The following is a 23,844-nucleotide window of genomic DNA, read 5'->3' as shown; positions in this document are numbered from 1 at the left end:
CACATTACACTTCACACTCCGGCCACTAGGGGGAGAAAAAGGCTTTATTTATTGGGCCACTCCTCACACTGGTAAAACTAGGGGTTGGATAGGAAGTTAGATCAGAAGCTGACTGGGTTGGATTCAGGCAGCACCTCGTGGCAGGGGGTGCTGCAGGGAGAAGATTCAGGGGGGTCCCTGTCAGGCGTGGGAACCTGGCAGGTACCTAGCGAACAGAACATTACACCGTGCCTGCACTACCTTGCGGCGGTATCCTAAGAAAGAGGTTCCGGAAGAGCTCCGAGCCTTTCCATCATACGGGTGCATCCTAGCCATAACATACCTGGGGGACGAGAAACTAGTAACATCTGGAATGAAATAGGAAGAAAGAGAAAGAGAAAGAACTAGAAAGAACGAACGAACTAGAACAGAAGTTGTGAGGACTATACCGAATGCTCAGCAGGGTAGCACTACAAGACACAGGCGCTATTGGTAGGCAATGATTTCCACCTGCAAGGGGAACTCTGGATGTGCCATCGGACCGGCCGGTCTCCGACAGCCCTGTTAATCGTGCTCTGAATTGAGGATCCTGAAGTCTTCAGTAAAGAGGTAAAGAGACTGCAATCCTGTGCCCTCGTTATCGCCTGCACCTCACACCATCACCATCCACCTTACTGGGAAGCCCTGGGGACATACTTCACCTGTGGGAAGGTATACCATTTAGCTGCCATTACATCACCCTAGTGGACCCCAAGCAGCGTCGGTCACCCTGACCGAATACCACAGGTTGCGTCACGAAACCTTGACAGACTCCTATCACCTTTCATTGGGCGCCCCTTAGCAGGGTCACGGACCGGGTCCAGCCACCGTGACATCCCCAGAACTGACACAGCAGAGGACCGGTACCGAGTAACCCACGGCCCTGCGTCTGGGGGCGATCCATATGTAATTTGTGTAAAGGTAACACAATAATGTGTTACATATAGTTTATGTTATTGAAATATGCAATAATGCCACAACGAATGTACAGTATACTACAGTATGAACCACAAACAAAAGCACTAGGCTACACAGAGCAACAGCACAGAGGACACTGCTGTGTTTCCAGCTAATCAGCTACATCCTTATTAGAATGCTTTACAACAGTGTTGATGTGTTTCCTCACATCATGAATGACAAGCATGCACACTGCTCCATGATGCACACATTCATGTAACCAGCAACCAGTCTTGGAACAGCCGCTGACGTCACCAAGGTGTCGACTGGCAACCACTGAGACTAGATGTGTCCTCCTCTGTGTCCGAGCCAGATATTTAACCATCTGCTTCACTTTCAAGTTCAAAGAGGCTTAATGGTAGCAGCAGCACTTTCACAGCCAGACAGTGAAAATAGGCTGTCAATGAGACTTCAAGAATGAGAGCAACGTGACACTCTGAATAAGAGAACAGCGAATAGTTACGATAGACAATACACATGGTAAGAGAGGCGTGCATGTTACGTGACATGACTGCAGCCTTACGATCAATTGCCGTGATAGGGGACTGTGCTAATAGGGCCGGTCCTTGTGAAGATAGTTATGCTTCTGTTTCCCTACTTATCTTGGAGGAGAAGATCTTCTGGACAAATCATTTTCATGGATGAAAAAAGCATTTACATTCAGAGGTCACAAAGTTGCGGACAGAAGTTTCTTTTTTTTATTACAATGGTCTCTATATTAGAGAGTGGCCGATGCTGTCCAAGGGAATGCAGCTGTGAACATCTTTTAGTGAACTGCACTGATAGACAACTTGAAGAATTCCCTTCTGGCATCCCAATGGATACCAGACAGCTGATTCTAACTCATAACAATCTGACCTACCTTCCATCAATGGATCTTAACCTGTTAATTGATTTGGTGTACCTGGATTGTAGCCACAATATTTTAGGAGACTCTTTGGAAGCCACCTTCATTGCATTGCCATTGGTTTATCTGGATCTAAGTCACAACAACATTTCCAAAATTACAACAGGCACTTTCTATCTTTTGACAAGTCTGGTTGTCTTAAACCTCTCAGACAACCCCAACTTGGAGGAGATTGAAAAAGATGCCTTTGCCAACAACACAGGACTCCGTCAGTTGGATCTAAGTCGAACAGCGCTGACTTACTTAGATGTCACGACAGTTAGTGAACTACCGAGTCTACGAACATTAGGCCTCAGCTCCAACCCCTGGGACTGCTATTGTCCTATGAAAGACTTCCTTAAGTGGGTCACAGAGAGTGATATTTACTTCACAGGTGAGCCGGAGAAAGGTAAAAAGACACAACTGGGCCAAAGAAATGTTTGCAAACTTCTTATATATATATATATATATATGTATATATATATATATATATATATATATACATATATATATATATATATATATATCTGTATAATGCATTTTCATGTTAAAGTGAACCTGACACAGCTAATTCATGCTGCCCAAACCACAAACTGCATGAATCAGTGTCAGACGCTATCATTTCAGTCTTGTAAGTTTTAATTGTAAGTCATGTGGCGATTCAGAGAAAACATACATTTACAAGTCAATCTGCTTGGCTAGCTACTTCAAGAGTGTGTTTCCCTGTGGCTTCTCACAGCCCCTCTTACCTTGAGTGATAGGTCTCTTCCTATACAAACATGTATGAGGCCTGTCACCCAAGCAGAGAGAAGCAAGGTGAAGATGTTAAATACTAATACGAGATGGCCTCTTGGACTTTCAGTATGTTTTCTCTGATACACCATGGTGTTTTTTGGAATAAAACATACCTGGCTGATAAGATAGAGCCAATGTCTGATTCGTAGTGACTGGTTAAGGCAGCATTAGCAGCTGACAGGTTGACTTTAACATATAATATCTTCTTTGAATTATTTTTAATGTAATTATTAAATGTAATAATTTTACCCCACTGTAAATAAGTTGTTGGGAAGGTAATCCTTAAAATTTACCTCAGCTCTTCAGTAGCAAAAAATGGTCAAGATTAATCTGTAGCTCTACTGTAATAACAGAGAAATCCAAGGTATATACTGTAGCATCAGTAGTTAACTTATCCTGCAAGGTTTTAATCTCTAACTTCACCTCCTGCATTGATATTGTATTGGATTTAATGAGTAGTCCCATATAATCCCTAAGAAAAATTGGAGGACTAAACCTCCCATTTTGTTTTTTATGAATACGGGAACACTTGCACATTGAGGCCCTGAGGTATTAGCCCTCTTGCTAAATAGCAATCTAAGAACACTTTGTTCCACCATAGGCGTGTCTTTTTGTTAAGGAGGTATTTGAGCTTAGTAACCGATTCATACATTTCTCTTGTACTTAAAACCACACGAGTCATCACCTAAAAACTCATCCAATTTTGAAAGCCAAATCTTTTTGCGTGCTTTATGATCTGTATGGTTGGTAGAAAGAGCTGTGAAAATACACAGTATAATGATTAGTTTGACAAACACTGACATCTCCAAAACACACACAGTCATTCCCCACATGGAAAAAGTCCTGGAGTGCAGAAAGAGAACGGGACAAGTCCCATAATGACCGAACAAAAGAGAAAAAAGGGAACCACTCAAAACAATGCACACCAACTAAATAAATATATATATTGCATTTCATTGATGCAATGAATATAAAAACATTTAAAAGCTATGTATCACGAAAATCCCAAAGATGATCCCGCCACAATAATAAAGGTCAAAAAACGTGCACGTCTTTCATGAAAATTCACACAATAATAGGAATATGATGAAAATAAATAAGACCTCGTACATTGATATATAAATAGCCAATAAAACCCCCTGGGTTAGAGTGATAGATAGACACTGTTGAATTGAAACAAAACTAAATTACCGCAGCCTGGTAATCCACCAGGCTGCGGTAATTTATTCTGACGCATCGTTCGATAGATAGACACTGTTGAATGGAAACAAAACTAAATTACCACAGCCTGGCAATCCACCAGGCTGCGGAAATTTATTCTGACGCATCGTTCATTTTGGCTTCTGTGTACCATCCCTTCTGTGGTCATAGACCTTGGCACCATGCTTATTTAAGCTCTTCGAGTACCATTCTTTTTAGATCTTAGGCACATTAACATTGTTCTGGCGTACAGGTACATACCTTTTACGATTCTCTGTGTCGTTTTGCATGTGGTTTATGCATATTGGGACCATTCAGTTGCCTTGTTAAGTTTTATTTCCATTCAACAGTGGATCTACGTTATTTCTGTTAGTTTGTCATATATCAGCCAGCCACATTCTGCCACTTACATTGTGTAGTGTTATACAATGGGCTTGAGTTTTGGTTCAGTCTCCCCAAAAAAAAGGGAGATTTAAATTCTCAACAAGTTTATATACACCTTCTACCTTGTTTTACAGTACCATATAACGGTTGTTATTTTGGTTTGATTTTCCCAAAAATAAGGAAGTCTGGTGGAAGAGGCCATGGGTGGTCATTGCCAGCTGGTACTGGTGGTGGTGGAGCATTGGTGGTAGTGGGAAAAGCAAAATAGCACCTAAGGCTCGAGGTGTTGAGCCAGCATCATCATCTGGCTACACAAGGCCTTGAAGGCTCCCTTATCTGGGAGTAGGAAAACCACTTTTAAAGCCGGAGCAGCAGGAAAAAGTTTTGGCTTTCCTTGCTGACTCAGCCTCTAGCTCTTTCGCCTCCTCTTCAGAAAGTTCCAAATATAAAAGCAGCGAGTTGTCAGTGGATGCTCCAGGTCAGGAACAAGTTGCTTCATTGTGTCCTTCACCCAAACCAAAAGGGAAGGATGCGGCAGGCGACACTACAATTTACTCCATGGAGCTCTTTACACATACCGTGCCTGGGGTAGAAAGGGAAATTGCTAACAGCCCATTACAAGATGAATTGGACATGGAGTGCACTGATGCACAGCCACAGCTAGATTATTATGCTGTTCCATTGACTCTGATCACTACATTGCACTCACAGTGTACTGAGCCAGAATCTGACCCTGATGAGACTATGGTGCCCCGTCCCGAACGCTATAGCACTTTACACGGTGACACAGAGGAAGGTGCACATGACATGGAAGAGGAGGTGATAGATGACCCAGTTGTTGACCCAGATTGGCAGCTATTTGGGGAAGAGGGTGCCGCTGCCAGTAGCTCAGAAGCGGAGGAGGATGATCGGCAGCAGCCATCTACATCGCAACAGCTGTCATCTGGCAGGCCCGTATCCGGCCAAAAAAGTTTGTCAAAAACAAAAACAGTTTTAGGACAGCGTGGCCATCCGGTGAAAGTAGCACAGCGTGCAATGAATAAAAAGGTATTCCATGGTAGGAAGAGTGCAGTGTGCCAATTTTTTAACCAAGATCTGAATGATCAGTCAAAAGTTATCTGTAAGAAATGCTCAAAGACCTTTAGCAGAGGGAAGAATCTTCAAAATTTAAATACAACGTGCATGCTTAGACATTTAACCAGCATGCACTTGCAAGCCTGGACTAACTATCGAACGTCCCGTATCGTTGGTGTATCAGCTCAGAATGAAGGTAGTCAGCAACGCTACATTGCTTCCCTCACTGTAAGCCCACCGGTTAGGACATCACCAGCAGCAAATGTGGAGGTATCGTCATAAGGACAAAGCAGTCAGGGAATCACAAGGTTAGTGGTTGGAAACACTGTATGTAGGCCAATATCGAGAATACAATCACAAACCCTCTCTCAATCCGCCATGTCCACCACCACCGCTAGTTCCACCATATGCACTTCTCCAGTCCAGCTCACCCTACAACAGACTCTCGTTAGGAAAAGAAAGTACTCATCCTCTCATCCGCGTACATAGGGTTTGAACGCCCACATTGCTAGACTAATCTCGTTAGAGTATCAAATATTAATAGTAAAGCCGCACCCTATAATGGCAATGTCTCTATGGACAGCAGAGTGCACGTCCTCACCAGGGGATCCATCCCAGTAGGTAAATCCAGAAGCACATGAAGAGAAGGACAGCACCACAGCAATTGTGAAAAAACAGCTCCCGTATTTATTCTGCCATCTGCAACGTTTCGGTCCGTGCTTGAAAAAGGTCCACGGACCGAAACGTTGCAGATGGCAGAATAAATACGGGAGCTGTTTTTTCACAATTGCTGTGGTGCTGTCCTTCTCTTCATAATCTCGTTAGAGATGATGCCCTACCGGTTGGTTGAAAGCAAAGCTTTCAAAGCCCTGATGGCCTACGCAGTACCATGCTATGACCTACCCAGTCGACACTTCTTTGTGAGAAAAGCTATCCCAACCTTCCACCAGCATGTCAAAGACCGCATTGTCCATGCACTGAGGCACTCAGTAGAAAGGTGCACCTCACCACAGATGCATGGACCAGTAGGCATGGCAGGGGACGTTACGTGTCCATCATGGCACACTGTGTTAATGTGGTGGATGCAGGGTCCACAGGGGACAGCCATAGTGGGACAGTTCTGCCCAGCCCATGGTCTAGGAAACAGTTGGCTGTAGGCATTCGCCACTCCTCCTCCTCCTCCAGAAGCGAAAGCTCGTCCACAGAGCGCAGTCGCACGACCACTCCAACCTCAGCTGCCAGTGTTGCACACGAGGTGTCCCATTATCGAACAGCTAGTGGTAAGTGTCAGCAGGCTGTGTTACAAATGAAGTGTTTGGGCGACAACAGACACACCGCAGAAGTACTGGCCGAGTACTTGCAGCAACAAACTCAGTCATGGCTGGGCAGTGTACATCTTGAGGCAGGCAAGGTAGTCAGTAATAACGGAAGGAATTTTATGGCTGCCATAGCCCTTTCAGAACTGAAACAGATACCTTGCCTGGCTCACACCTTGAACCTGGTGGTGCAGTGCTTCCTCAAAAATTATCCGGAGTTACCAACCCTGCTCCTGAAGGTGCGAAGACTTTGCTCGCACATCCGCCGGTCGCCCGTACCCTCCAGCCGTATGCAGAACCATCAGCGATCGCTGAATCTTCCCCAGCACCACCTAATAATCGACGTTGCAACAAAGTGGAACTCCACACTGCACATGGTTCAGAGGCTGTGCGAACAGAGGCGTGCTGTGATTAATTTGTGGAAGGATACACATACACGGGCAGGCAGTTGGATGGCAGACATGGAGTTGTCTGGTGTGCAGTGGTAGAAGCTCCAAAACCTCTGTTGAGTCCTTCAGTGCTGTGAGGAATCCACACGGCTGGTAAGTGCAGATGACGCCATCATAAGCATGAGCATCCCACTAATGCATCTGCTGATGCAAAGTTTGATGCACATTAAGGAGCTGGCGTCTGTAGCAGAGGAGGAGGGAAGCCTTGATGACAGTCAGCCATTGTCTGCTCAGGGAACACTCCTGGACGAGGAGCAGGATGAAGAGGGGGAGGAGGATGATGATGGGGATGAATATTTATGGGAGGAGGATGCTTCACAGGGGGCAATAGAAACTGGAGGCGTTGAAAGGTCAGGTACAGGGTTTTTGCAGGACACAAGTGATGTTTATTTGCAAGAAAGTGCTCCTCAACACAGCAAAAGCAGTGAATTGACACCTGGAACATTGGCCCACATGGCTTAGTATGCCTTGCATATCCTAAAAAGGGACCCCCGCATTATCAAAATGATGACCGATGACGAATACTGGTTGGCCTGCCTCCTGGATCCACGATATAAAGGAAAATTACAAAATATCATGCCATATGAGAACCTTGAGCAAATATTGGCTACCAAACAAGCAATTCTTGTAGACCGTTTGGTTCAGGCATTCCCAGCACACAGCGGCGGTGATGGTTCTCACACGAGCCATAGGAGGCAACATGGCAGAGGTGTTAGAGGTGCACAAATCTGAAGTGGTGTTGGACAGAGGGGTTTTATGACCAGGATGTGGAGTGATTTCGAAATGACCGCTGACATGACAGGTAGTGCTGCATCGATTCGAAGTGACAGGAGACAGCATTTGTCCAGTATGGTTACGAACTACTTTTCCTCCCTTATCAATGTTCACCCTCACAGGTCATTCCCCTTTGATTACTGGGCATCTAAAATAGACACCTGGCCTGAATTGGTAGAATATGCATTACAGGAGCTCGCCTGCCCTGCTTCTAGTGTGCTATCAGAAAGAGTCATCAGTGCTGCTGGTTCAATACTGACCGAAAAAAGGACACATCTGGCTACCCAGAATGTTGATGATCTAGCCTTCATTAAAATGAACCAATCATGGATTTCAAATTATTTTGCCCCACCTTCTCCTGCTGACATATAGCTTGCCTGAAGAATGTATTGCTTTTCGCCTCCTCTTACTGACTTCTTCAATTCCGCCTTTTGCAGCTGCTGAATGTCCACCATAGGCCATTTTTATACCTCCCTAAATGGGCTGACTCCCCCCACAGGGCCGTGTTCACCACCTGGTGCAAGCACCCGTGCGAGTGCCGTTTGCCTGGCCAGGTGGGTGTACCCACTCTTGGGCGACGGCATAGGGTCTCTCATAGTACAATGAAGTGTCTCTGACGGTGGTTGTGCACAACCAATGTCAGACACACTGTCGTAATATGAGGAGCCCTGTGCCAGTACCGCTGCCCATGAGAGAGTGTTCCCCCCCCAGCTCGAACAGTGCTCTACCACTTGCAATACTTTCCTCTCCCTGCTCCACCACTGTGTAGTCTGTGCTGTTAAATCCTTCAATGGCACTGCCAATACAAATTTGTTGAAATGATAGATGATTAGTTAAAATATACATGGGCCCTGGCCTCCATTTAGACCTGTTAACACTTTGCGCCTACTACCACTGTCTGCTACTCAGCAAAGGAGCCCACCCCAGTACCTAGCTATGCCGCCTGTTTAGTCCTGTTACCAATTTAGAACTGCTTTTAGCCTACTTTTGTATTTTGGGACTACTAAGTCAGTCTGCGCCACTCATTACAGTTGTCCTCCACTGAACAAAGCTATGCCGCCTATTTAGTCCTGTTACCAATTTTGAACTGCATTTAGCCTACTTTATCATTTGGGCCTACTACCTGTGTCTGGTTGTCAGCCACTCATTACAGTTATCCTCCTCCACTGAACATGCCGCCTGTGTACTCCTGTTACCAATTTTGAACTGCATTTAGCCTACTTTATCATTTGGGCCTACTAAGTCTCTCTGCGCCACTCATTAGATGTCCTCCACTGAACAAAGCTATGCCGCCTGTTTAGTCCTGTTACCAATTTTGAACTGCTTTTAGCCTACTTTTCTATTTGGGCCTATATCTGTGTTTCCTCCTCATCCTGCCCATTGCCCAGCCACTGCTTGATGAGTCTGCTGGTACATTGTCCCAGACCACTACATTCCCCTTGCACTCTACACAGCCAATCTGACCCTGCTGAAAGTCAGGTTCCCCTTCCCGCATACTATATCACCTTACACGGGACAAAGAGGAAGGTGCAGATGAAAGTGCAGGTTCCTTCATCAGGTGGGGGGGCATACTCGTTGGCACTAACACAGGGCCCCTCATAGTACGCAAAAGTGTCTCTGGCAGTGGGAGGCACCACCCGCCGTCAAACAGACCACCGTACTATGAGGGGCCCTGTGCTAGTGCCAACTAGTGGCCCCCCCCTGCTTGCTCAGGATCGCAGCACTTGCAAAGTTTAAATACTTACCTCTCCCTGCTCCCCTGCCGTGACGTATTGTCTCCTGGGCCCACGAAAATCTTGAGCCAGCCCTAGCCCCTCACAACTTTAGCCAAATGAACCCCTGTTTTCAATGCCTAACTATTATTCTAAAGTAAATTAAGATTGATAAGCTTAAGAAATAAGAATTGATGTTTTTGGCATTAAAATGGGCCCTGTAGGTGTTTTCCTGTCCTCCACTCACTGCCGACTTTGATTCCCCATTGACTTGCATTGGGTTTCATGTTTCGGTCGGCCCCCGACTTTTCGAAGTAATCGGCCGATTTCACCCGACCTGACTTTTGACAAAGTCGGGTTTCGCGAAACCCGACTCAATCCTAAAAAAATAAAAGTCACTCAACCCTAATACTGAATATGAATAAAATAAAAATAAAATTAATAACAACAGCAACAAATTAAAAAAACAATTGAAACAAAGAAGGGGACACTGCGATGGCGCTCAAAAATAGGTATAAGGGGACACAAAGTTTCTCGTTTAACCTATGGAGTGACATGGTTCCAAGGGACACTATCCACTGACACTCCAACTGAGTCAGGATTTCTTTTTTTTTTTTTTTTTATATTTGTGTGTGTAAGCATTATAAATTTGAACATGGTATGTAATGACATTATGGTCTTCAATTCCAAAATGGAGAATGAAAAAGAGGTTGAACAAGGAAATTACATCACAATTCTTTTTTTCTTTCCTTTTTTTTTAATAATATATCTTTATTTAGCTCTATGGATGTACAAAAACACATGAAAAAATGCATGCAAAAACGCATGAAAAAATGCATGCAAAAACGTATAAAAAATGCATAAAAACGCGCTCATTTTCTGCTGAGTTTTTCTGCCAAGAGATGCAGAAACCTTGCAGAAATTTCTGCAAGCAAATACGCAATGTGCGTACATAGCCTAAGGATTCAGAAGGGTGCAGTTATGCAGCATGACTGCAGACTAACTTCAAGCCTGGATCACCAATTTAACAAAACCACTGTACTAGGACTGTTATCGCCACCATACAGTGACCATATAATGGTAACATCAGGTCTACACCAGTTCTCTGCACACCATATATATCTATAATGTACAGGTTCTCAATAGTGATGTTCTCACTGATTGTTGTCATTCATTTTCCCTTTTCCTTTGCTATCGGTCCAGACTACCATGACCTCTTCTTCGATCCATAGCTCCTCCCTGTAAAATATAACACACAGACATCTTTACTTTACTGCCTTTCCAGGACTCGCCTCACACTCTACCACCTCTACACAAACCGTATAATGCTGTTAACACTACACCAAAGTGTAATAATGCCTTTTCTTTGCCCTATACTACTATCATATTGTACCCCACACAATAACAGAGCCCTCTGAGTGCCCCTACACAGTTAGAACATTTCCTCTGTACTTCATCATAGGAATAATGCTCCTCTGTGCCTCCTTATAGTTATAAAGCACCCTACAAAAATAATATCCCCTTGTGCATCCTTATGATAATAATTATTGGCTGTGCCTCCTTACAGCTATACAGCACCATACAGCAATGATATCCCTTTGTGCTAGCTTATGACTGCCACGACCCACAATCTACTTCTCCCATTAAGTCACACCACACCATTTTCATTAACACATAAGAGTTTATTGGGAAAGATTTTGATATAACTTTCATCTTTTACTTTGGCTTAAAATTTTTTGGTCGCAGCTTAACACAGGCAATATTTGCCAACCAATCGAGTGTAGGGAGATTATCTGCCTTCCGGTCTCCCGCTGCAGGTATCTTCACCACCAAAAACTCCACCATTCCGCCAAGGAGGAGCACGGGCAGCAAGCTACGACCCCCCCAAAGAAAAAATCACCTGAACCACCCCTTCATGAAGACCGTTAAGGAAAGTATCTAAACCCGCATCATTAAGATGGACTCCATCTGGAAGAAGAAAACCAGTATTATCTCCCTCAAGACGATGGTGCCTGTTACCACTACACAATTTTTTAAACCTGACAAAACGCGATATTCGCTGATTCAGGGTACGTCTGGATCTCTCCATGGCGTTTAAGTCTCTGGCACCCCGCCATACCAGCCTTGGAATTACTTCTGGCCAAACTATTCGCATTGCGGGAAAGAAGCTCGGAAATTTGTCCATGTCCGATCTCATGAGAGTCAACAGTTCAGCAAGCGGAGATGAAGCCAAATCGTTCCCTCCGGCATGTAAAACCACCACTGTTGGGGATGAAGCCACTCGTGCGATGCAAACTACTTCTGGAAGAACCTGAGACCACATAAGGCCTCTCGTGCCGCGCCAGATCACATCAAACTCGGTGAAACCCAACGATCGCCCTCCTGGGCACAATTCAGGTCGCCGAGCTGCCCAATAAATGTAGGAATGACCCACGATCCAAACACTGGGCCGCAGTCCATCTGGGAAAATAAAGTTGTAAATTTAGATAAACTTGAAAACTACATCTGTATGTATGTCCCCTTTTTTATAACATTAAGTCAGGCCTTATGTACGTAGCAAAACAGCGAGACTTCCATCTGCCAACTCTTTGAATGTCCGACTCAAATAACCCAGCCCTGGAAGCTTCCGTCGCCGCCCCTATCCGAAAGGAATGCGTTCCAAATTCCGCTGCGGACAGCCCCAAGAATAACAACGTGCGTTTTAACATTGCTAAAAATTGACCCGACAACAACGGGTGTCCGTTCTCGTGAATAAAAAATTGGGCACCGTCGCTTCTAACCAACATGTACTTATTGATTAACACTAATGGGCAAATATCCTTGTTAATGGCAAATACTGGAAACCAAGTGCCTCTCCCTGATCGGTCTTGGATCTACGGATTCTAATCCTCAAGCCATTGTCGCAAATTAAAATATCTTCCCGTCGCAAGCCACCTGTTTTATTGAGAGCGGGGGGGTAAGATCTCGCTAACCTGCATGGCCCCGAAAAAGGCTACGCCGAAAGCCGCTGATATAAACGCAGTTTCGTATTTTGAGTCCCATGTGAATCTTGTGGCCTTAATTAGACTGGCTAACAACTTGAAGGAAATGAGGGGCCTGCTGTCGCTATGATTATCTTTTCTCTGCCAGCCTTTCAATAATTGACCGACTAGAAAATGTTTGGTGGAATCCATCCAACCCCGCAGTTTGAAATGAAAATCTAATGCGGATACCCGGTTGCGCGCCAACGCTCCTGACACCCCTTTGGCATGCATTCGGGATAAGAATGCCATTGTCACCTACATCCTTGCATCATCTGAAGACCCCACCGGTTTATCTGCTGCTAAGAGACACCACTCCTCCCACACCTTACCATAGGCTCTCCAGGTCGATGGGGCTATCGATGAACGTATCAAGGGAATTAAGTCTCCAGGACATCTCAGATCAAATGCAGACATTCCAGTTCCTCCAGGTGCTCTTGCACCCGCAGACCATGCTGCTCCTGCGAAACAGACCCATTTATTACTGACCAGCAGAAGGAGAACTGAGCGGCACTCGGTGTAACAATCTTCACAGGCAGTAACAACATAGGAGGAGTCTCGGCATAAACTTCAAGCAACAAGTCTGTATACTCGCAAATGCCGGGTGGTGCTTAGCATATAAAGTAGATAGACATCCCGAATAGGTCCCCCGCACCTATTCCTCTTTCCTGCCGCCTCTCCGCATAATGTCTAACACCGCATAAAGCGAATAAAGGACACTACTTTCAGCAAGATTCGTGTGAGTGCTGCATCTTTTGTTATTCAATAATTCGAGACCCATTTATCATATCTGTTAAAACATCATTATTCTTGGTACCAACACTTGCCTTGAACCAAACATTGAAAATCAAACTTTTTAAAACTATAAACCTGATTAATACTATGACTGGCGGAGAAGAAGATGACAGGTAGTTTGTGGCGTGTGCAGCACCATCGGTTTCTAGCAAATTACTATAGCGACCGCTACAGGGAACAGTTCAAGTAGAGTTGAGTCCCTGTTCCAAGCCTTGCTGACCCAAGAGTCGGGCCATCTGTCTGGGCATTTCTGGCTACCAAAGCGAATGCTGAAACCAGTGTGACCCGCTTCAAAAAACAGATCTATATCACCATTCGTGCACTCCTCTTCTTGGAAACAGGTTTCCCGTTGTAAGTGCTGAGGAAGTGTTTCTATATGATCAGATCAGATCGCAGCTGCCCTGTGATTCTGATCCTGTGATGAGGTTGTTTTATGCCTCTCGTGGCAAGCGTCAGCCTATGAGAAAAAATCCGGCCCGTTGGCATAACCCTGCAAGCGAAATGTAACGAGCCAAGTAGAGACTGCATTTGGGATAAGGAAACCTTCCTGACAGATATTCAGATATGTTAATGAGCTCTAATAGCTTGTCAATCTTTTCCCGTGGCAACCTGAATTACATGGCGATCGAATCAATTTCAATACCGAGAAAAGTAATTACTGATATTGGACCTATTGTCATCTCGGGGGATAAAGGAACGCCGAAATGCGCCATGACGTCTTTAAACTGTGCTAGGGCCTGCGAACAAACCTCCGTATTTGCTGGTCCTACTAGTAAAAAATCATCGAGATAATGTGTGATGGCGGGTAACCGCTTGATCTTGCGTACAACCCACTCTAAAAACGTGCTAAACATTTCAAAATAAAAACAAGAAATTGAACACCCCTTAGGGAGGCATGTGTCATAATAGAAACCCTCAAACTTGGCTCCCAGTAAGTGATGACAGTCCGGGTGGACCGGGAGTAGTCGGAAGGCGGATTCTATATCCGATTCGGCCATCAGGGCCCCGGGACCGGCCTTCCTGACTAACTCAATGGCCTTGTCAAATGAAATGTATGTTACGGCGGTGTCCTCTCTGGGAATGCCATCATTCACTGACAGATGGTGGATCAACCGGTATTTTCCCTGCTCCTTTTTGGGAACTATACCCAGGGGGAAAACTTGTAAATTGGAAAATGGGAGGGCTCTGAAAACGCCCCAATATAATTTCTTTGTTTAATATATCAAATAATATGTCGAGCAATTCCCTTGCTGATTTTACGTTCGGAGCTGACTATGGTTCATGGGACAAATTAAATGGAATGAAAAACCCAAAGGAAAAACCGAAAAGGAGTTGCGACGCAGCCGATTTATTGGGGTATTTTCCAGCAAAGGCTCCATTCTTTTTACGTTCACTGGCGTCATGAGTTTCACCCGCGGCGTTTGTTTTACCGGTATTTGTTTTCTGGGAAGGTCGTGCAAATTTTGCTGCAGAATGGGATCCTCCGCAAATTGAACACTCATGTTTGTATTTACAAGGGCCATAGAATTTGCAATGACCTTCGTTAAATAACCAACATGACCCTGGCCTGCGAATGGCCGCTGAACCCGTGCTATTGCTGGATCCCGCGGTGGACCCGGGAAAGGATTGGATATATTTCTGAGCCATCGTCAGGCGAAGCCACGAATCAGTGGCTTTTGCTCCCCAACCTAATTGCGGGTTAACGGCCAAACGCTACCGGAAATCTTTGTCATATTTCCACCATGCAGATCCCCCGTGGGCCTTGTAAGAGTTGTAAATGCTGTCTAGGAAAATTAAATAATTCAAAGCACCTTTCCGGGTGTTTTTCCCCCATAACGCAACCTAGAACCGCAAAAGCTTGAAGCCAGTTGTTAATGGTCTTAGCCACTTTGGGTTTTCGTTCGTACGTTATGTCACCCATGCGCCGTTCTGTCGATTGAGTGCTGGTCAGTGGATACCAGAGACCATATGTCAATGAACTCATTCGCCCAAATTTGTTCCTTGAGATTACTCTCTAAGTGGGACCCTAGCGGAGGAACTCCGCAGAAAAGGCCATCTTTATAAACATCCGGGCGAGGAGGGGGAGGTGGCCTGCACGGGCCTGCTGGTTGTAATAATTTTGGGTTCACATAAATTCTATTCCCTATGTTTGCACTAGCTACTGTGTCAGATAAATTGGCATTAACTCTATCACCGCACCATGCTCCAATGAACGGGTACTCACCAATTTGCGCACTCGATTCCGGACGGCTCTGCTCTTGTGTCACGGAATTCTTAGTACTCTGCCGCTCCGTGGGAGGTGTGGACCTGTGACGGAAAGATTCCTGCCTATGAGACCTGCCGGATGAACTGCCGGATGAAGATGGCAAATGCCAACGTGAGGCTCTAGATCGTCTGCTGCGCCGGCTGGATCTGGATCTGTGAGAATGTCGCTTACCATTGCAACGTTCGCGTCGCCTATTCCTGCTTCTACGGTAGCCCTCTGAGAATGATGATGAACAGCCGCGCGCGGAGCGGTTGCCCACACTCTGTCTGCTGTTTAGAGCCGGGGTACCAGCACCCTGATTAGGAGCACCAACACCGGTTACCAACAGCGATAATATCGCCGGGGTGTTCTGATGTTCTGTCGCTGTCTGGGATGGAGCTATTTGACCACGAGGTATTTTTGAATGAGGTGTACTAAAAATGACTGGGTATGAGAGAAAAGGTCACTCACCGCTGACATTTGACTGGGTATAAGCATTTTGTTGTCCGGGTCCTGCCGTAGCATTAGATGACACTATATCTTGCTGGGCTGATGCTATCATATCCCTCCCTCTGTCAGCATTAGTAATTGCTTCGCCCACTTGCAGTGAAATTGATGGGTTAATTCCCTGTGGAACCCCTAGGCCACTATCTGCTGCTCCTGAATCATGAGAGGAAGAAGATGATCCCTGAACTCCCCCCATACTATTAGCAAGTAACTGCCCGATTCTTAGCAAGTGTGACGGTACTTGCTGCACTAGGCCCCCTCCATAACTTTCAGTGGCAGCGGGGTGTAAATCAGTGAGTTCCCCTATCGCGGACCGTCCTGTTTTTCCCACCTGCACCTTCTCACCCCATGTAGCCGTGCTAGTAAGTTTGGCGCCCAGAGTAGACGTGTGCGCGTGCGCGCGCTGCTCTTTGAATGCAATGGCGGGCTAAGCAGCGCCGGAGGCCGGGTGGCTCTGCAAGGTCACCGGCCATCCGGAGGCATCGCCTGCGCCATGGCAGGGAAGGAGTAGCTCCCGGCTAACAATGCTGCTAGCCAAGCGCTGCCTTCCCTGCTGATCCTGTCCCTCACCGCGTCTTGGAGCGGGTCCATGCTGCCGGCTGCCTAACAGGTCCGGGTACAGGGAGAACGGATGTGACGTCGATTTCCCCCTGGAGCAAAGTCAGGCGGTAAGCCCGCCCATTGCGGGGCGTGGCCTAATCTTCTTGTCGGCATCACTGAATGGGAGATCTCTGCACCACCACGGGGGGAGGCGCGGCAGTCAGGGGACAGCGGCATAAGCCACAGTGTCCCTAACATTCCCTTGTGCCTATATTAATCATAATCACCCTTGACCCCTTACAATAATTCCCTGTACCTCCATATAATAAAAAACAAAGAAAATACAGTTTCACTTTGAAATGCTTTAATATGCAAATATTGAATATATGAAATTAGAACTGCATTACTGATATAGAAAATATGCTTAAAAATTGAAGGTACTTAGAGCACAAATTGGCCAATTCATGAGAGCCCACCAGCCTTGACAAGGCATATGCTTTTGAAAGGGCCCCAACCTAAAATACCTCTCCCTGGCTAAAAGCTTACAGTTTTATGAGTAGGCAGAATCCAGGTGTAATTCTGTATGATGGTCCCCCCACAGCTACCCTACACAGTATAATGTCCACCACAAGCACAGTATGATAGTACCCCAAAGACACCCCACACAGTATGATGGTCCCCACAGCCCCCACACACACACACTTTGATGATCCCCAGCCCCAAATCAGTATGATGACCATCCCACCCCTCATATAGTATGATAGTCCCCTCAACAGTCCTCTATACAGTATGATGGTCCTCCACAAAACCACACACTGGCTGTATACCGCACACAGGCACTGGACATAGTTAATAATGTACAGAGCCCGCTCACTGAACAGATACATCACATGGCACTCACACCCTGTATAGAGCAATCACACACACCGGACATATACTGCACCTGGCACACATACAATGTACATTGACAAAACAAATACAGTAAGTATAGGGTATACATTAGATAGAAACACACTCAGATATAAGTTGTATATAGAGCGGAGTCCACAGCTCTATGGGTTGCAGACTTTTTCCAGCATGGAGCACCCTTTATGTCAATATTATCGTATTTTATTAGCTACTAGCTGAAGAGCCCGGCGTTACTTGTGCATAGTAAATATCTGTGGTTAGTTATAGCACCTCACTTCTCTCATTTTCCCATCACGCCTCTCATTTTCCCCCTCACATCTCTCCTTTTCTCCCTCACTCCTCTAATTCCCCCCTAACACTTGTCATTTTGACCTCACATCTGTCATTTTCCGATCACTCCACTATTTTCCCTCACTCCTCTGATTATGCACTCACACCTTTTCATTTTCACCTCACACCTCTCATTTTCCCCTCAGTATATACATAGTTACATAGTTACATAGTTATTAAGGTTGAAGGAAGACTATAAGTCCATCTAGTTCAACCCATAGCCTAACCTTACATGCCCTAACATGTTGATCCAGAGGAAGGCAAAAAAAAACCCATGTGGCAAAGAGTAAGCTCCACATTGGGGAAAAAAATTCCTTCCCGACTCTACATACGGCAATCAGACTAGTTCCCTGGATCAACGCCCTATCAAGGAATCTAGTGTATATACCCTGTAACATTATACTTTTCCAGAAAGGTATCCAGTCCCCTCTTAAATTTAAGTAATGAATCACTCATTACAACATAATACGACAGAGAGTTCCATAGTCTCACTGCTCTTACAGTAAAGAATCCGCGTCTGTTATTATGCTTAAACCTTTTTTCCTCCAAACGCAGAGGATGCCACCTTGTCCCTGTTTCAGGTTTACGATTAAAAACATCATCAGAAAGGTCTTTGTACTGTCCCCTCATATATTTATACATTAAAATAAGATCACCCCTTAGTCTTCGTTTTTCCAAACTAAATAGCCCCAAGTGTAATAACCTATCTTGGTATTGCAGACCCCCCAGTCCTCTAATAACCTTGGTCGCTCTTCTCTGCACCCGCTCTAGTTCAGCTATGTCTTTCTTATACACCGGAGACCAGAACTGTGCACAGTATTCTAAGTGTATTTAAAACTGTGTATTTAAAAAGTGTATTTAAAACTGTGTATTTAAAAAATATTTAAAACTGAAATGTTTACTTTTTTTAAAATAAAGTCAGGAATTGCTTTAAAAAAAATAAAACTCATGAAATAGGCCTGGACAGAAATGATTGTACCCTTAACTCAATATTTTGTAGCACAACCTTTTGAGGCAATCACTGCAATCAAATGATTCCTGTAGCTGTCAATGAGACTTTTACACCTCTCAACAGGTATGTTGTCCCACTCCTCAAGAGCAAACTGCTCCAGTTGTCTCGTGTTTGAAAGTTGCCTTTTCCAGACGACATGTTTCAGCTCTTTCCAAAGATGCTCAATAAGATTTAGGTCAGGGCTCATAGAAGGCCAGTTCAGAATAGTCCAATGTACCCCTCTTAGCCATTCTTGGGTGTTTTTAGCTGTGTTTTTTGGGTCATTATCCTGTTGCAAGACCCATGACCTGCGACTGACACCAAGCTTTCTGATACTGGGCAGCACATTTCCCTCTAGAATCCCTTGATAGTCTTGAGATTTCATTGTACCCTGCACAAATTCTAGACACCCTGTGCCAGATTCAGCAAAGCAGCCCCAGTATTCACAGTAGGGACAGTGTTCTTTTTTTATATGCTTCATTTTTCCGTCTGTGAACATAGAGCTGATGTGCCTTGCCAAAAAGTTCAATTTTATTGTAAACTGCCCAAAGGATATTCTCCCGGAAGCTTTGTGGCTTGTCAACTTGTAGTTTGACAAATTCCAGTCTGGCTTTCTTATGATTTTTTTCAACAATGATGTCCTCCTTGGTCATCTCCCATGATGTCCACGTTGGCTCATGCAATAACAGATGGTGCTATCTGACACTGATGTTCCTTGAGCTTGAAGTTCACTTTTAATCTGTTTAGAAGTTTTTCTGGGCTCTTTTGTTACCATTCGTACTATCCGTCTCTTTGATTTGTCATTAATTTTCCTCATGCGACCACGTCCAGGGAGGTTGGCTACAGTTCCATGGAACTTAAATTTCTGAATAATATGTGCAACTGTAGTCACAAGAACATCAAGCTGCTTGGAGATGGTCTTATAACTAGGGTTGAGCGACTTTTACTTTTTTAGGATCGAGTCGGGTTTTGCAAAACCCAACTTTGTCAAAAGTCGGATCGGGTGAAATCGGCCGATTATTTTGAAAAGTCGGGGGCCAACCGAAACACGAAACTCAATGCAAGTCAATGGGGAATCAAAGTCGGCAGTGAGTGGAGGACAGGAAAACACCTACAGTACCCATTTTAATGCCAAAAACATCAATTCTTATTTCTTAAACTTGTCAATCTTAAATTACTTTATAATAATAGTTAGGCATTGAAAACAGGGGGTCATTTGGCTAAAGTTGTGGGGGGTAGGGCTGGCTCAAGATTTTCGTGGGCCCAGGAAACGCGGAATACGTCACGGCGGTGGAGCAGGGAGAGGTAAGTATTTCAACTTTGCAAGTGCCTTGATCCTAAGCAAGCAGGAGGGGGCCCACTAGTTGGCACTGGCACAGTTCAAAATTGGTAACAGGACTAAACAGGTGGAATATCTTTTTTCAGTGGAGGACAACTGTAATGAGTGGCGCAGAGAGACTTAGTAGGCCCAAAATAAAAAAGTAGGCTAAATGCAGTTCAAAATTGGTAACAGGACTAAACAGGCGGCATAGCTTGGTACTGGGGTGGGCTCGTCTGCTGAGCAGCTGACAGTGGTAGTAGGCACAAAGTGTTAACAGGTCTAAATGGAGGCCAGGGACACTGTATATTTTTACTATCATCTATCATTTCAACAAATTTGTATTGGCAGTGCCATTGAAGGATTTCACAGCACAGACTACACAGTGGTGGAGCAGGGAGAGGTAAACATTGCAAGTGGTAGAGCACTGTTTGAGCTGGGGGGAACACTCTTTCATGGGCAGCGGTACTGGCACAGGGCCCCTCATATTACAACGGTGTGTCTGACGTTGGTTGTGCACCACCACCATCAGAGCCACTTCATTGTACTATGAGGGACCCTATGCCGTCGCCCAAGAGTGGGCACACCTACCTGGCCAGGCAAACGGCACTCGCACGGGTGCTTGCGCCAGGTGGTGAACATGGCCCTCTGGGGGGAGTCAGCCCATTTAGGGAGGTATAAAAATGGCCTATGGTGGACATTCAGCAGCTGCAAAAGCGGAATTGGAGTAGTCAGTAAGAGGAGGCGAAAAGCAAGACATTCTTCAGGCAAGCTACATGTCAGCAGGAGAAGGTGGGGCAAAATAATTTGAAATCCATGATTGGTTCATTTTAATGAAGATTAGATCATCAACATTCTGGGTAGCCAGACGTGTCCATTTTTCAGTCAGTATTGAACCAGCAGCACTGAAGACTTTCTGATAGCACACTAGAAGCAGGGCAAGCGAGCTCCTGTAATCCATATTCTGCCAATTCAGGCCAGGTGTCTATTTTTGATGCCCAGTAATCAAAGGGGAATGGCCTGTGAGAGAGAACATCAATAAGGGAGGAAAATTAGTTTGTAACCATACTGGACAAATGCTGTCTCCTGTCACTTTGAATCGACGCAGCACTACCTGTCGTGTCAGTGGTCATTGTGAAATCACTCCACAACCTGGTCATAAAACCCCTCTGTCCAATGCCACTTCGGATTTGTGCACCTCTAACACCTCTGCCATGTTGCCCCCTGCGGCTCGTGTGAGAACCATCACCGCCACTGTGTGCTGGGAATGCCTGAACCAAACGGTCTACAAGAGTTGCTTGTTTGGTAGCCAATATTTGCTCAAGGTTATCATGTGGCATGATATTTTGTAATTTTCCTTTATATCGTGGATCCAGGAGGCAGGCCAACCAGTAATCGTCATCAGTCATCATTTTGATAATGCGAGGGTCCCTTTTTAGTATACGCAAGGCATACTCAGCCATGTGGGCCAATGTTCCAGGTGTCAATTCACTGCTTGTGCTGGGTTGAGGAGCACTTTCTTGCAAATCAACATCACTTGTGTCCCGTAAAAACCCTGTACCTGACCTTTCAACGCCTCCAGTTTCTATTGCCCCCTGTGAAGCATCTTTCTCCCATAAATATTCATCCCCATCATCCTCCTCCTCTTCATCCCACACCTAGTCCAGGAGAGTTCCCTGAGCAGACAATTGCTGACTGTCATCAAGGCTTCCCTCCTCCTCGGCTGCAGACGCCAGCTCCTTAATGTGCGTCAAACTTTGCATCAGCAGACGCATTAGTGGGATGCTTATGATGGCGTCGTCTGCACTTACCAGCCGTGTGCATTCCTCACAGCACTGAAGGACTCGACAGAGGTTTTGGAGCTTCTACCACTGCACACCAGACAACTCCATGTCTGCCATCCAACTGCCTGCCCATGTATGTGTATCCTCCCACAAATACATGACAGCATGCCTCTGTTCGCACAGCCTCTGAACCATGTGCAGTGTGGAGTTCCACCTTGTTGCAACGTCGATTATTAGGTGGTGCTGGGGAAGATTCAGCGATCGCTGATGGTTCAGCATACGGCTGGAGGGTACGGGCGACCAGCGGATGTGCGAGCAAAGTCTTCACACCTTCAGGAGCAGGGCTGGTAACTCCGGATAATTTTTGAGGAAGTACTGCACCACCAGGTTCAAGGTGTGAGCCAGGCAAGGCATGTGTTTAAGTTCTGAAAGGGCTATGGCAGCTATAAAATTCCTTCCATTATCACTGACTACCTTGCCTGCCTCAAGATGTACACTGCCCAGCCATGACTGAGTTTGTTGCTGCAAGTACTCGGACAGTACTTCCGCGGTGTGTCTGTTGTCGCCCAAACAATTCATTTGTAACACAGCCTGCTGATGCTTACCACAAGCTGTTCGATAATGGGACACCTCGTGTGCAACACTGGCAGCTGCGGATGGAGTGGTCGTGCGACTGCGCTCTGTGGACGAGCTTTCGCTTCTGGAGGAGGAGGAGCAGAAGGGGTGGCGAACACCTACAGCCAACTGTTTCCTAGACCATGGGCTAGGCAGAACTGTCCCACTATGGCTGTCCCCTGTGGACCCTGCATCCATCACATTAACCCAGTGTGCCGTGATGGACATGTAACATCCCTGGCCATGCCTACTGGTCCATGCATCTGTGGTGAGGTGCACCTTTCTACTGACTGATTGCCTCAGTGCATGGGCAATGCGGTCTTTGACATCCTGGTGGAGGGCTGGGATAGCTTTCCTCGCAAAGAAGTTGTAACAACTCTGCTGGCATCACGGCATGGCCTCTCATCTCTCACACTCTCTTACCCACTGCTCCAGGTCATGTTGCGGTTTCTGTTTCTATCCAGCGCCATATTCTGTGCCTCTGCCCTCTGCATGCTTCATGGTTGTGTGTATAGGGGGCGGCGCCTGAACTCTCTGGTTCTTATAGGTATCAGGTGCATCTGTCTAATCTGTTCCTGACCAATTACCAAGAGGCCTCCAGTATATAGTGCAGCTCCACCCTGTGGACTGGGCCTGTGCAATGTGTTAGCTCAGTTAGTGTTTAGCTGCTGAGTTTGCCTGGCCTTGCTCTGAGTTACTCCCTCTCTGGAGACTTTTCTCTGTGCTATTGCCTTGATCTTGTTGTCCGCCCTCCAGGAGGCAGAATATCCTGGTCCCTGTGTCTTTGTCCTTGTGTCTTGCTCCATTGCCTTGTCTGTACTTTGTCCTATCTTGGTCTCCTTGTCTGTGGCTTCCTTCCCTACTGTGTCTTTCCTTTTGTTCTCAGTCTGCTTCTGCTCCGCACTCTTGCGGCTCTGCCTGCTCTGTAGCTTTGTGGCTTGATCTCTATTCCGCTCTCCTGCGGTTCTGCTCTATTCCATTCTACTCTGCTCCGCTCCCATTGCTGCAGTAAATCTATTGCTACAGCTTCTCTCCGCAATCCTTGTGGTTCCACTCTGCTTAGCTTCAGCAATATCTCTTGCTGCAGCTCCTCTCCACATTCCTTGTGGCTCTGCTCTGCTTAGCTTTTATTGCTGTGCTATCTCTTGGTGCTCTACCGCTCCTATCTGCAGTCTTGCACTTCTCTTCCTGTGTGAACAGGTATGTTTCTTCATACCTCATTCCT

General features: G+C 45.8%; 1 protein-coding gene across 1 annotated transcript in view; it reads left to right on the top strand.

Moving 5' to 3' along the window:
* Window positions 1-1,681: 1,681 nt before the first annotated feature.
* Window positions 1,682-23,844, top strand: part of LRRC52 (leucine rich repeat containing 52) — a 164,263-nt gene continuing 142,100 nt past the window's right edge. Inside the window, exon 1 of the mRNA XM_069737612.1 lies at window positions 1,682-2,255. Within this exon, the coding sequence (XP_069593713.1) occupies window positions 1,682-2,255 (574 nt within the window). The remainder of the gene's footprint in view (window positions 2,256-23,844) is intronic.

The sequence above is a fragment of the Ranitomeya imitator genome, chromosome 8, assembly GCF_032444005.1.
Source record: "Ranitomeya imitator isolate aRanImi1 chromosome 8, aRanImi1.pri, whole genome shotgun sequence".
Classification (NCBI taxonomy): domain Eukaryota; kingdom Metazoa; phylum Chordata; class Amphibia; order Anura; family Dendrobatidae; genus Ranitomeya; species Ranitomeya imitator.
The sequence above is the reverse complement of the archived record's forward strand: the minus strand, read 5'-3'. Positions and strand labels throughout refer to the sequence as shown.